We start from the raw sequence: 14,503 nt of genomic DNA, 5'->3' as shown, positions 1-14,503 counted from the left end.
TCATAATAATTTCTACATCAACTCATAATTACCCTATTTTATAATCATAATGATTTCTACATTAACTCATAGTTCAATCTAATGGTTTGAGTTAACATATAAATAGAGGCAAGGCTTCATATTTTTTATAGATGCATATAGATAGAGGTAATGCTTCATATTAGTATTTGTTTATAGATACCTTATTTTATTATAATCATAATGAATTACTATAAACTAACTCATAGTTACAAATCCAAAATCATAATATCGTCTCGGCATTTCATTCACAAAAAGTAGGCATAATAAAGTTTAAGAGGTAGAATTATTTCTGCGTAAAAAACTTAAAACCCTCTGCAATGCTTACAATGTTGGGAGAAAACACACGATTAAGGTTAATATTTATCCCAGAAATTCACTTGAAGAGGGAAGGGGCATTGGTTTTATTTGCTTCTTACTAGCAAATTCAATGTGTTACGACTACTATATCTAAAATTGCTGAAACAAAACATATGTCAACAGGCTCATGTTGAACTGCTGCAGAAAAGAATAATCAAAATGTGCAGGCGCTGCCGGGGCTGGTTCAGAGGTGGTCGCAGATTGCGTTGGTGAACTCAGTTGTCGTTGATTTGCCACCGAGATCGCCAGTTCTGTACTTCCCTTCTGCTATTGTCTTCAGCACAGCATCCTGAATCCTATCAGCTTTGTCATGGAGCTCCAAATGCCGCAGCATAGACACGGAACTAAGGAGCAACGCTGTCGGATTTGCCAGATTCTGCATCAATAACAAGGCGTTAGGTAAGTGTTCAATAATAAGCTGCTTGATTCTAGCTGGTCCAAACATGAAAAAACAAGTATGAATATACATTTTTTATGTTTTCATGTGATATAGCTATACCTATTATAGTTGTAAAAATTATAGCTCAAATTAATTTTGTTACCTACAGATGGAATTATTTCGTGTTTATATAAGGAAGACCGAAAAGAGGACTTCTGCATGCTCAAAGAAGTAATTTTAACAAAATATGTGGATTAAATGAGCAGAAGAAAATGTGTTTAGTAGTTTCATACCTTTCCAGCGATATCAGGTGCAGAACCATGTACTGCTTCAGCGAGCGCAATGCCTCCCTCGCCAATATTACAGCTGTAAACAATAGCAGATAATGTGATTATGTGAGTAGGTTTACATATATAAGAAATGAGATAAAAAGGAAATACCTTGGAGTTAAGCCTAAACCTCCAATCAAGCCAGCACAGAGGTCACTGATAATGTCACCATAAAGATTAGGCATCACCAGCACATCGAAGAGAGCCGGATTCTTCACAAGCTGAGCATGGAAAAAAATGAAACTGTAAAGGGGACTGATGCAAAGGCTTCTCAAAAGTTTCCTAATAGCAGCTCCCATATGATGCTCAAACACTTCAAATGAAACTTATGTGCCCTTCAGATATAGGCATGGGTGAGGGCAGAGAAAATGCACCGAGAAATCCAGATATGTGTCCATTTTTTTCAAAGAGAAAAAGGGTTTCGGAGAGACAGATAAAGCAGCTTCTCTACAGGAAGTTCAGAAAGACAAATAGAAGCAGCTAGAATTCATGGTAGTGACAGATTGCTAGCAATTTCCATGTATTATATAGAGTATTGTCCATGGCCATGGTTTGGAAATTAGGATCTATAATGGTGAAGAATAATAATTTAATATTAATATATTTGCAAATTTCATTGATTTTCTGATTACACACATTCAATAGAAAATACTAGTAGTACTTATAACATGTCAGTGCAATGATTTGTCAAGACTTTCATTTCATTTCCAATTTATAACTTAAATTATAAAACTTTAGCATTGTCCAATGTTACATAAGTACTCATATTATTACATATAATTATACTTTTATACTGTACATACAGCTATATCCCAGTACTTGCATCCTCATTATGGATCCTTTTTCAGCTGCATCCACATTTATTAAATTTTGAAAACGAAAGGTCAAATTCCTGAGTGTGTACCACAGTCCACAGTTACGTATATGTACAGAAGGAAAAATCTCATACCATCATGCAGCAATTGTCAATGACAACTTCTTCATATGTGATCTCCGGGTACTTTTCGGCTACCTCTCGACAACACTGCAGTGCAAAAGATTAAACTGAACAGCTGAAGCAGCTAAAAAAACATTAATCCTCTAGTATATTAATGATGGAAGACCTTGAGGAAAAGGCCATCAGTTTTCTGCATGATGTTGGCCTTATGTATAGCAGATACTCTTTGTCGACCATGGGCCTTAGCATAGTGGAAAGCATACTCAGCAACTCTCAAACTTGCTTGACGGGTGATGATCTTTAGACTTTCAACAACACCCCTCACCACCTACATAGAATGAAAAGGGGACAAAATCAATTGACTAAATAAGAGTAGCTTTACAATACAGGTACATCCCATATGATAACATACCTGATGTTCAAGTCCACTATATTCTCCTTCTGTGTTTTCACGAATAGTAATGAGATCAACATCATCATATTTAGTCTTGTATCCAGGTAGGCTGTAACAAGGTCTCACGTTTGCATAGAGATTGAGCTCTTTCCTCAAGGTAAGGTTAAGAGACCGATGGCCTTTCCCAATTGGTGTGGCCATAGGGCCTTTCAGACCAACTTTGTTTCTTCTCAGTGATTCGAGACTTTCCCATGTTAGGAAGCTCTGGGTTCTAGGATCAACCTCTGTCCCCACAAAGTGTTCTTCCCACTCAATTGGACAATCAGCAACTTTGAATATCTGAGTTTCACCAAACATTGCATTTGATTTACATTAGCTCTTTTAAACAGGAAGACTCATTTTTTTATGAAATCCTTAGTACACAAAGATGGTATGACATACAACACAGCATCATGCCACAAATGCCATGGAAAAATCTAAAAGTAAGATGGCCTAACATATCATAGTTTATAAGTTCTCATGTGTTCCATAAACTGGTCGTATGTTCCACATGAAGATATAAATAGCAGACACCCTTGAAACTGAGGATTCTAAAACTGAGTTGAAATGATCTTATCAGTTATTATTAGCTGTTTCAAAACTAAGCACATACCATATAGCATCCCGAAGCTGTAGGACAATGACCCAAATCAACATACTTTAATGCTACCACATCACATGCCAATTGAAAAAAAACTAAAATAAAAAAACGGTAAACCATACAGCATGAGCATGGTCTATAATAATGCACCCCGACATTGAAAGAGACTGACGGATATTTCAACCAGTTGTAAGAGGTACAGTTGGTTTCACCATATCTGGGACCAATTTTAATAATTCACATGGGGCTGACACAGTATGCATGGAACTTGCAGAATCACAAATATTTTTCGATACAGTAGCATATGAGGAAATCAATAGGAGCAATTCATAACACATGGATAGCCTAATTAAGATATCATAAACTTCGTAATTAGGGAGACTTTTGCAAATCTCCTATTTCCTAGATTCTTCGCGTTTTGCCCGCCCTATTTTCTCTATGCCTATATCATGTCACCTTAAAACACAGCATCAACAATAACAGAAACAAAAATTCAAGGAGATAGGTTAAAAGTCATGATCATTTGCCTTCATCATCCTAAATAGCCATCAGATTCTAGCTAGAGACAAATTAAAACAACTTAATTTCCATCACTAAACCAATCAATAGCCAACGAATATAAAATCGCGCATAAACCATCGTATTTCCGCACAATTACACCAACACAACTCAATCACCACCAATCTAGCATTTCATACCAACACAAACACGCAGATAAAAATCGGCTGCGCACCTGTCTGACCGAATCGGCGATTTCCGGTCCGATTCCATCTCCAGGGAAAAGAGTGGCGCGGATCAGGCCGGATTCAGATCCCTCCGTCGAGGAAAAACTCCGATCCAAAAAAGTAGGTCTCGCGGAGGAGAAAATTCCAGAGGCTCGGCTCCGAGCAAGCCGTCTCACGATCTGCAACGCCATTGATTGCTAGGGATTTCTGGTTATCGAACTCGAATTTCCGAGCTGCTTCAATTAGCCAATTTCGATTTATTTCAGTGTTGTCGAATTTATATGATGAAATTATAGGAGCTTGAAAAAAAGAGGCGTCTTTTTGAACGAATGAGAGGTCGAGTCAGCGGCTGTAAAGCGCTTATAAACATAGCTATTAATTTGTTGGTTGAAATATCTTTTTGTAATATCCAATTGCTAAGAGCACCCACAACCATGCTCTTGCCAGCGAGCATGGTTGTGAGTTCGACCCCATTTTTTCTATCTGCTATCTGATAAGAGCACAACACCCACAGATGTGCTCTTCCGCAAGGACGAGCACAATTCAATTTAAAATTCAATTAAACAAAAACATTTCCATAATATTAAAATTCATTAAAAAACCACAATAAATATTATAAATTACAAATAAAATAAAAAAGACATAATTAAAATCCTAAAAATTAAAAATTACATAATTAAAATACTAAAAATTAAAAATTACATAATTAAACTCCTAAAAATATAAAACTACATAATTAAAAGCTAAAAATACCCCGTGGAAGGAAGACTACGAATCTGGCGGCACTATCCCCAATTGTTTTTGGAGGCTCAATATCATGGCCTCGTGCGATCGAAGTTGCGAGGGGATCATAGTGGACCTATCGGCCATATTGAGTTGGGCCAAAAGCTTCCACAACGAGTTGGTGGGGGTGGAGGTGGCGCATATGGAACGAGAACGGGAGCGGGAACTGGAGCATCGGCGGTTGCAGCCGCGGCTCGACGGCGGTTGGCCGCCGCCTTCTTCCTTCCTTGCGGTCGGCGTTAGGAACCGTTCGGGCCGGCGTAGGGGCTATCCAAGTTAGCTCCGGCGAGTTGGCTAGCCACTTCTTCGGAGCCGGCGTCGGATAGAGATACCGACCTTGACCGTTTGGAGGAGCCGCTAGAGGAGGATGTTACGCCTCACATATACTTCGGGTGCGTCCGCGTCTCCTGCCAAACGTTGAGGTACTTGAACGGCTTGAAGTTCATTGATTGGTAGGTGCTCATCGCGGCAGTGATGATGTCGACCTCGCTCCGGCCGCTCCCCGCATTTCGCTCTTCCTGGAGGAAATAGCCATTGAACTTGGCAATTTCATCGTTGGCTCGGAAGATGGCGTTGCGCACCATACTCTCGTTGCGCTCGATTGTTCCCGACGGCCGATTTTCATTGTATCGGCGAGCGATGCGCCACCAAAAGTAATCGCCGGATTGGTTCGTGCCAACCACCGGATCTTCGGAGATTTCCAAGTACGCCCTGAACAATTTATCCATCTCCGGCGGATTGTACGGTGTGCAGACACCGCAAGTAGGAGGAGTCGGAGTTTGGGAGGGAGCGGTCAGCCTAGGCTCCGGTGTCCACCCATATCGCCCTTCGGGGGCACCTTGGTCGTCGATTGGGTATGGCCGGTAGCCACCCGGAATGCACGAACTTTGGGTTTGAGGAGGGGCCGAATATTCCATTTCCGGACTAGGAAACGGTTGTGAACCGAACCATTCGGGGTTCCAACCATGGGAGGGGGGTCATCGCTTTGTCCGGACATTGTTATGATGTAGGAGCAGAAGAAAGATTGAGAATGGATTTGAGAGACTGGAGAATGAAATGAGAATGAGAATGAGAATGATTAGAGAGTGTAGATGAGAATTGTGTAGTGTGGGGTGAATTTTTTGGTGTGAAAGTGGGGTATTTATAGATGAAAATTTGTATTTTGGGGGGAAAAAAAATAATGGAAAACGGTAAAAAACGGATATATTTTTTTGGGAATTGGAAAATTTTTTATTTTAATCGGTTTTTAAATTAAAAACTGATTTTTTTATAAAAAATTATAATAATTCAAAGGCAACGGTCGCGTGCCGCCACATCAGCTGCTCGATGGCACGGACGTGCTCGATGCATCGTGCAACGCCGTGTCAGCGGCGGCGGAGCTCGTCCTTGCCAACGGCACGGACGGAAAAAATTAAAAAATGATGGAAAACGGTAAAAAACGGATATATTTTTTTGGGAAGTGGAATTTTTTTTATTTTAAATTTAATTAAAAACAGATTTTTTTAAAAATAATAATAATAATTCAAAGGCAACGGCTATGCCGTTGCCCAATCGCGTGCCGCCACGTCAGCTGCTCGCTGGCACGGACGTGCTCGATGCATCAAGCACGTGAGGGCAGCGGCGGCGGAGCTCGTCCTTGCCAGCGGCACGGATGGAAGGACGGCGTCCCTCCACCGTTGCAGATGCTCTAACGATTAGATTAGTTCAAGATTATTTTAAATTAATTTCGTTACATATAAATGTTAAAAATTGTAAACCAAAACTAACTATATGTGTAAACTGTCTAAAATTGAATAAAGGATTTATCTACCAAATTGAATCGACGATATTGCCTTAAGTTATCTAATCCACTAATGTGAAAAGAATAAATAGTACTACAGTAAATTATAGTGCTATAATTTTTTTGAGTCTGAGGATAGGATAATAGCGAATAATAATTTCTTTATTTATATAGAAAATAATGCTATTCTATTAATTTGGACCATAAAATTTATGAGAATCATTGTGGGAATGTACTAAAATTGGACTGAAAAATAAAGGCTTAGAAGGGTACTCATTGCATTTTAAGTGATTTCTACTAATAGAAAAAATATGTTTTGAAATTCAAACTATGAATAAAAATTTAGATAAATTTATAAAAACGAAAGCTCCAACTCAACTTGGTCCAATTTCGAATCTCAGCTCAATATGTTTGCTACAAAATAGTTGTAGTGCTTTTGTGGATGTTCGATTATTCGAGATTGAATTAATTCGAAATTCTTCTAGTTTGAATTATGTCGTTAGGGAAACCCAAAACTCTTAACTCATGACTAATTTTACACGACGTTGATCAAGATCATTTATTCGATTGAACCTACCCGATCACGTACTTCAATCTTATCTAGCATATTAAGTCGTGAACATGTGTTTTATAGTACTTCAAAATTAAAGCATATGCAACATTACAATTCTAGTGATATCAAATTTCCCACTATAATATTATTGTGTAGTATCTATCAACTGTGATTAATTTTTTTAAAAAAAAATTAACTCCTTTATAAGGGAGGAGTTCGAACTCGGCACCCCATGTAATAATGTCTAAACTCCTTGCCGCTAAGCTCTAACCTATCAATTGTGATTAATTGTTACTCCTATATAACTTAAAATATGGTTTCAACGTATGCGGTTAAATGTTGTAATAATTGTGAACAACCAAACCTAAAAAATAAGACAAGTAGGATCAATAACCGGAGTTAATTATTTCACCGATTCATACAATCGAGTGAACATACACTTAGATTGTAATACTAATACATTCTAAATACAATAGGAGCCCAGAAATTCCCAGAGCTTCTTACAAAATTACAATACAACAAATAATACATAGAAAAAAAAATACAAATAAAACAACACCTCAAAAAAAGACCTTCAACACCACACCTAGCAAATGGGCAAGGGCTCACCATTCCACGCCTCTAGGCATTTCAACAACGGATCCACAATCAAACCATTGCTCAACGCCGTGAACACCTTCTCCCCTTCCTCCCCGGGTGACACGGCCTTCTCTCCGGTCAGGAACACCGCCCCGAGCTCCTCCCTCACGAACTTGTACAACGGGTAAGACCGGCACTCCTTGATCTTGTTCGCAATGGTCGGGTTCCCTGCCTCGAGGGCGCTCCTGGCGCCCTCGACCTCCTTGGGGAGGAGGAGCTCCAGCTCAGCCTCGAACGCCTGGATCTTCTGGAAGATCGAGGTGTTGAGGTTCTTCTCCCCCTCCCCGTTCTTGAGGGCGTGGTCGACCAACACCTGCCTCAGCTTCTGCATCAGAGGGTAGGTGGCGAGGCAGGGGTCGTCCACGTAGGCGAAGACGTACTCGCGGTCGACCACCCGGAGGAGGTCCTTCTCGCAGAACCTCGACGGGTGGAGCTCCCCGTTGACGCCCATCGTCAGGGTCCGCTTCGCCACCTGGCTCACGGTGTTCTTCACCGCGAGGCGGAGATTCTCCTCCAGGTGGCGGAGGTCGATGGCCTGGCAGAGCGCCACGAGGAACGTGGACGACATGAGCTTGAGAATGTCGAGCGCCTCGACAGTCTTTCGTGACGAGATAAGGCCGAGCGAGTTCACGTCTTGGTTGTGCTGCTCGGCGCTCTGGACGTGGTTCGTGACCGGGTTGGCTAGGAACTGAAGCTCCGAGCAGTACGAGGCCATGGCGATCTCGGCGCCTTTGAAGCCGTAGTCCAAGCTAGGGTTACGGCCACCAGACAGGTTGGAGGGCAATCCATTGTTGTAGAAGTCATTCACGAGTTCCGAGAATTGAGCAAACATCAGTTTCCCAATTGATGCAATAGCCAACCTGGAATTGTCCATGGACACTCCAATCGGCGTGCCCTGGAAATTCCCGCCGTGCAGGGCTTTGTTTCTAGAAACATCGATCAACGGGTTATCGTTGACCGAGTTGATCTCGCGCTCGATCATCTTGGTTGCAGTGCGGATCACCTCGACCTGCGGGCCGAGCCACTGGGGCGAGGTCCGCAGGGCGTAGCGGTCCTGCTTTGGCTTCTGGAGCGGGTCCGTCTCATGCAGCTTCTCGGCCGCCTTGACGTACGCGCTCCCGTCGAGGATGTGCTCCATGATCGCAGCGGCCTCGATCTGGCCGGGGTGATGCTTGAGCCGGTGCGTCAGGTGGTCGGTGAACTCGGGCTTCCCGTTCATCACCTCGGCGAACACGGCCGACATCACCTCGGCCAAGAGGGCCAAAATGTTGGCCTCGTATAGGGCGATCGAGGCGAGGCCGGACCCCACTGCGGTGCCGTTTACGAGGGCGAGGCCCTCCTTCGGCTGGAGCTCGAAGAAGCCCCCGGCCACGCCGGCGAGCTTGAAGGCCTCCTCGGCGGAGAGAGGCTCGCTGGCGGGGCCGACGGCCTTGGAGTTGGGGCGGCCGGTGAGGAGGCCCGCGATGTAGGAGAGAGGGACGAGGTCGCCGGAGGCGGTGATGGTGCCGCGGAGGGGGAGGCAAGGGGTGACGTTGTGGTTGAGGAATTTGGCGAGGGCTTCCAAGATTTCGAATCTTATGCCGGAATATCCTTGCAAGAGAGTGTTGATTCTCACTAGCATCGCTGCTCTGGTTGCTGAGTGTGGGAGAGTGTGGTTAGATTCCGTTCCGTTGCCGAAGATTCCAGCATTCAGAAATCTGTTACAAAATCAAATCAAGCTCTGTTAAATCTTATTTGTATTAGTACTTAAGATAACTTAAAATCCCGTTTAATCTTCGGGAATTGTAATATGTATATAGGACTAAAAAAGGTTAATTGTACTTAAAATTACAAAATTTGAGTAAATTCTGTATGTTTCGCATCTTTCAAAATTCGACGTGAAATTGAATTCGATGTCATAGACATTTCAATGTGCCACATATGATTAAATTTAGGTGAAATTGAATTTTATGAGAAATTTACATATTTAAAGTTTGTGTTAAAAATCTAAATAGGCCATTTTTGGCTACTAGTCTTCTTCACAAAAATCCTATTTAGTTAGTTAGAATAATTGAGTAATTGAAGAAATCCAAAATGCATCACGGCCTCACCTAATGAGCTCCTTCTGCAGCGCGCCGCCCTGCTTGGTGCGGCGGTGCGAGGTGGCGCCGAAGCCGGTGGTGACGCCGTAGCTGTCCGTCCCCTTGTTCATGCTCTCCATCACCCAGTCGCTGCTGGCCATCACCCCGGCCCGCGCCGACTCCGCCAGCTCCACCGACACCGCATTGTCCCGCGCCGCGATCGCCGCCACCTGCGCGATCGTCAGCGTCTCCCCGCCGAGCCTCACCGCCCCCTTCCGGAACTCCTCCACCATCGCCTTCACCGCCTCCACGTGGCTCCCGCTCAGCCCCTCCGCCGCCGCCGCCCAGTTCAGCGGGTCGCTGCCCTGCTTCACGCAAAACCCGTTCTCCGCCGCCATTTGCTAAAAGTAGTAAAAGTGAAACGTGATCGGGGAAATTAGGGATTTTTTTCCCTAAATTTTATTTTAATTTAGGTGTTGTGTGCTTGTTTACTTGAAATGGTTGTGGGGAGAGTGGGGTTTAAATAGGGAGGGAAGAGTTGGTGTGGGGATAGATACATGGGAAAGTGTAAGTATATATTTTTTGGTAGGTTTGTATGAGTGGAGGGAGTGTTGGAGTTGGTTGAGGATTGATCTGGGCCGTTGGTTGTGATTGATCCGACGGCGGAGATTGGCGGATGTGGTTGATTTTTCTTTTTATTTTTTTGGTGAGAGGGGTTGGTGGGAATTGCTATTAAGATTGGCTGAAATGTTGAATGATGCATGTCATTTTTTTATATATTTTTTATTTATAAATTATTGTGTGCAACTGAATTGAAATCTATCTTTATGCAGCGTTGATAAGTCAAAGATCGAACCTTTTTCTGATAATTAGGCTATCCACAATGGCGCCTAGCGCACCGCCTAGCCGAGCGCCGGCGCTAGGCGAACCATTGCAGCTTCCGAAAACCGCCGAGCGGTTTTTCGGAATTAAAAATCGCCTAGCGCTAGGCGGTCGACGGGCGTTGGGCGATGCGCTGGGCGATCCGCTCGGCGCCATTGCAGCGTCGGGATCGCCCAGCACATCGCCCAACGGTTTTTTTGTTGTTTTTTTTAAATTTTCGAGACACTATATATACGCGATTTGCACTTCATTTTCATTCGCACCACTTGTATTAACGAGTACTCTCTCTATCTTAATTTCTATACAAGATCTTAATTTTTAAAATTTTAGTACTTTTTTAAATTTATTGTACTTTTTTAATTTATTGTACTTTTTTTAAAATTAAAATAGTATTATTAATGTTTCTCGTATATGTCTCGTAAATTAAATTATGTATATTGTGTTATTAGTGATGTGGCTATTGATGTGGCTGGGCTATTTATGATATGGCTAGGCTATGACTGGGCTATTTCTGATGTGGCAGGAGGATTTTTAGTATTGATGATGTGGCAGGAGGAGTTTATGGCTGGGCTATGGCTGGGCTATTGGTGGGCTATCACCACTGTGGATACCCTTATGGAAGAGGAAGAATTCTTGGATCTTGGAGTACATAATTTATAGGGAGTTATTACCTCTTCCCATGTAGTACTATATAGAATAAATGCTTGTAAGTAATGAATTAGTAATGATCAATAAATATATTCTTAATGCAGTGATAGAATCACATAAATGATCAGAGGTGAGGAATGGAGGAGTAGGCGGCGTCGGGGAGGAGGAGGAGAGCATCGGAAAATGATGGCGTGCACATTTGAGTTTTAATTTGTCTTTCTTAAAATCATAAACTTTGACGTGCAATTGAGAATTTAGTGAAAAGTTAAATTAGCTCATTAGATTCTTATCTAGAATATTCTTAATAAATTTATAACAAACTCATTTGTTATAGCAAACATATTTAACAAGAATATTTTTATGAAAAGAATCTGGCAAACTGATTCATCATACATTAATTGGGAAATTCTTTGTAAAATTCAAATTATTAAAAGTGAATGAAAATTCATGTCATTTTTCAAGAGTGATCTATGTTCCATGGGTGTTTTTTTAACAAACTATGCAATTTCACGTGTTTTACATATTTTTTAAAGAGTGCTCTATAATTCTTGGTTTTTTAATATACTATGCAAATTCATGTGTTTTATAGGAGTATTTTTTAAATAGTGGTCTATAATTCATGATTTTTTCATATACGAGTATGCAAATTCATGTGTTTTATATGTATACTATGCAAATATGTATGCTTATGATTGTAATTTTGTAGGGCTTTCGCAATCTTCTATTTATTTTTTATTTGAGGAGAAGGTAAGTGGTATTATAAAATATTCAACTAATATTATATTGGGTAGATGGATTAGTGCGAGTGACATGGTCTATATAGTTGTTATGTGTGTTAGGTGTGACTAAATTGAATATTTGATAGTTGTTTTTGACTGAATCCTTCGTTAATTCACAAATATGAAATGTATTGATCAAAACCATCTCAAACGCGGAACTTCAATTAATATTTTACTCAAATAGTATAACGCAACTCATTCATTCATTTTAATATTATAATAATATATTATTACTTCAAGAGTTAGGAACAGAAAAATTTACTTGGTATTCGATTAGATAATACTCCCTCCGTCTCATGTTAGATGTCACACTTTCCTTTTTAGTTTGTCCTACAAAAGATATCACATTTCCTCTTTTGAAAAAAATTTCCTCTCACATTAATTATAAAATTATATTTTCTCTCACCACTTAATACACAAAACAACATATCCTAAAATCCCGTGTCATCTCCCAAGTGTGACGTAGGGAGTAACTTAAATTAGGCAATTCGGTGGCCGGCCACATTTGGGGCACTGGGCACATCATTACTGTCGTTTTAAGTTAAACGGTGTCGTATTAATAAGTTCATGCCACTTAGACTATTTAGTGTGCCAAGTCAGTTTCAACTTTCAAATTCCTCAAATTTGGATGGATATAATAATTGCATATTTTTGAAACATTAATTGTGATTTATTATTTAAATTTTAATGTGCCAAGTCAGTCAAATTCCTCAAATTTGGATGGAATAATTGCATAATTTTTAAACTTTAATTGCGATTTATTATTTAAATTTTAATGATGCCAAGTCAGTTTCAAATTCCTCAAATTTGGATGGATATAATAATTGAATATTATTAAACTTTAATTGTGATTTATTATTTAAAATTTAAAAATTGATGAGTACCTTAAGTGCATATAATCATGATTTTAGTGGTCATTTTAATTTCTAATAATATATGACATTAAAACATTCTTTTCAATAATATGCAATATTAATACCAGCACTTTAATTATTTATACGACGTTGCATGCCACGTACGGCGCGCCAAGGCAGCTTAAATTTCCCTTAAATTTAGATGAATGGGACAATTGCAACTTTTTAAAACATTAATTGTGATTTACTATTTAAATTTTAAAAGATGGTGGATGTCCATGTATTGAACTAATTTTATGATTTTAGCTACCTCTTTTATTTTAATACTATACCACCTAAAAAAATTGCACTTTCTAGTAATATGCAGTATTAATATCAGTTCAATAATTATTAAATGTACTATAAAGTTTTGTACTATTAACTAGATAGATATATGTGGGGGTTCCTTTCATGAGCATCTGAAATATTTATACCACTTTTTCCATTGAGGGAAAACGTAATTCATAACTTTTGATTCAAAATTTATTTTGTAAAGTGATTTTTTTAAATACTAGTACTTCTGTTAGGTAAGAAAATCACATCGGCATTTGATTTATTTGTTTTTACGTCGATATTCGAAGCCCACATGAACCTGCATAAATTAATGAAATCACATGAAATTTATTAATTCCGACGCATTTGATTGAAATATTGTGTAACTTACGTCTGTCGTGAAAAAATAATGTACTTTATATAATAAATAAATCTCAAAATTGTTTTAAAAATTAATTAAATACGTTTGACCCCAGCTACATGCCAACCATATGATTGTTTGGGTTGGAAATTGGATCCAATCTGAAAAAGTAGATCTCCAGTCAGTATAGTAATTATATTAAATAAATGTTATTATTCAATATTATTATGAATAAAGCTATGCCGCCATATTATGACCAGTCATAAATTAATTAAATAACAAAAAAAATTGATTTTTTTTCAAATTTTTAATTTAATACTACTTGATTTTACTTTTATATCATCTTCATTATATGTTGCTCAACATGTTAGTGTTACTCTTTCGTAGTTTTTGCTCAACTTATTACTACTGTCATTTCTTGATTGTTGCTCAACGTATACAATAATTCGTGATATTAATGTGTTTTACGTAATGGAATTCAAAGATAAGTATCAACTCACAAATCCATTCACACACATATAAGTTTATATCGGTAATTCTAATTTTTTATACATGTAAATGAACTAAATTAACTCTTTATGGCCGGCCACATTATGACCATTTAGCATCACTCTATTATTATTATGGTAAGTATGTGATTCATATGTAGGATGATAAAATAATGTGAATCATAATCTAGATTTCATACACAAAGCAACCTATTGGATGTCACTCACGCGCAAATCACGTGTAGGAGTACCTTTTTAAGATCAAGGAAAATAAAATTAGGTAAAACATAAAAGCAAGTATAATTAGAAGACGCCTAGGTATATGAGATAGTTTCACAGTACACAAAATGTTTTACATTTGATTTATGTTGATACAAAGTGTTTAAAGTTTGCATAGATTATAAGAGTACTACGAAAAGTTCTATTCATATTTTAAATTAATGCATTTCATTATAGGGATGTAATCAAATGCAAACTTTAAATATCGTACAAACTCCAAACTATGATCTGGGCCGTTAGAAAATGTCAACAGATGACAAAATAACAACAACAAAAAATATCAATACAGTGGCAACGGTTGAG

The 14,503-nt window shown here is 39.3% G+C and overlaps 2 protein-coding genes across 2 annotated transcripts; both read right to left on the bottom strand.

The window, feature by feature from the left end:
• Positions 1–276: 276 nt before the first annotated feature.
• On the bottom strand, positions 277–4,137 carry LOC121747099 (3-isopropylmalate dehydrogenase, chloroplastic). Its single transcript, XM_042141081.1, has 7 exons — positions 3,791–4,137; positions 2,436–2,756; positions 2,190–2,351; positions 2,036–2,110; positions 1,198–1,307; positions 1,051–1,123; positions 277–754 (listed from the first exon to the last, which is right to left on the bottom strand). The coding sequence occupies exons 1-7, from the start codon at positions 3,971–3,973 to the stop codon at positions 563–565; spliced, it is 1,116 nt and encodes a 371-aa protein (XP_041997015.1). The 5' UTR covers positions 3,974–4,137; the 3' UTR covers positions 277–562.
• A 3,142-nt stretch (positions 4,138–7,279) lies between these two features.
• Positions 7,280–10,097, bottom strand: LOC121748231 (phenylalanine ammonia-lyase-like). The gene is made up of 2 exons (XM_042142461.1): positions 9,628–10,097; positions 7,280–9,234 (listed from the first exon to the last, which is right to left on the bottom strand). The coding sequence occupies exons 1-2, from the start codon at positions 9,993–9,995 to the stop codon at positions 7,485–7,487; spliced, it is 2,118 nt and encodes a 705-aa protein (XP_041998395.1). The 5' UTR covers positions 9,996–10,097; the 3' UTR covers positions 7,280–7,484.
• Positions 10,098–14,503: the final 4,406 nt, after the last annotated feature.

The sequence above is a fragment of the Salvia splendens genome, chromosome 9 (genome assembly GCF_004379255.2).
Source record: "Salvia splendens isolate huo1 chromosome 9, SspV2, whole genome shotgun sequence".
Taxonomy (NCBI): Eukaryota; Viridiplantae; Streptophyta; class Magnoliopsida; order Lamiales; family Lamiaceae; genus Salvia; species Salvia splendens.
Note: the sequence above shows the minus strand (reverse complement) of the source record. Positions and strands in the feature narration are given on the sequence as shown.

Coding starts and splice junctions, on each gene's coding strand:
- LOC121748231 (XM_042142461.1), bottom strand. CDS start 9,995: ATGGCGGCGGAGAACGGGTTTTGCGTGAAGCAGGGCAGCGACCCGCTG. Junction 9,235..9,627: donor CTGCAGAAGGAGCTCATTAG/GTGAGGCCGTGA, acceptor ATTTTGTAACAG/ATTTCTGAATGCTGGAATCT.
- LOC121747099 (XM_042141081.1), bottom strand. CDS start 3,973: ATGGCGTTGCAGATCGTGAGACGGCTTGCTCGGAGCCGAGCCTCTGGA. Junction 2,111..2,189: donor CTGATGGCCTTTTCCTCAAG/GTCTTCCATCAT, acceptor TTTGCACTGCAG/TGTTGTCGAGAGGTAGCCGA. Junction 755..1,050: donor CACCTGATATCGCTGGAAAG/GTATGAAACTAC, acceptor TTATTGATGCAG/AATCTGGCAAATCCGACAGC.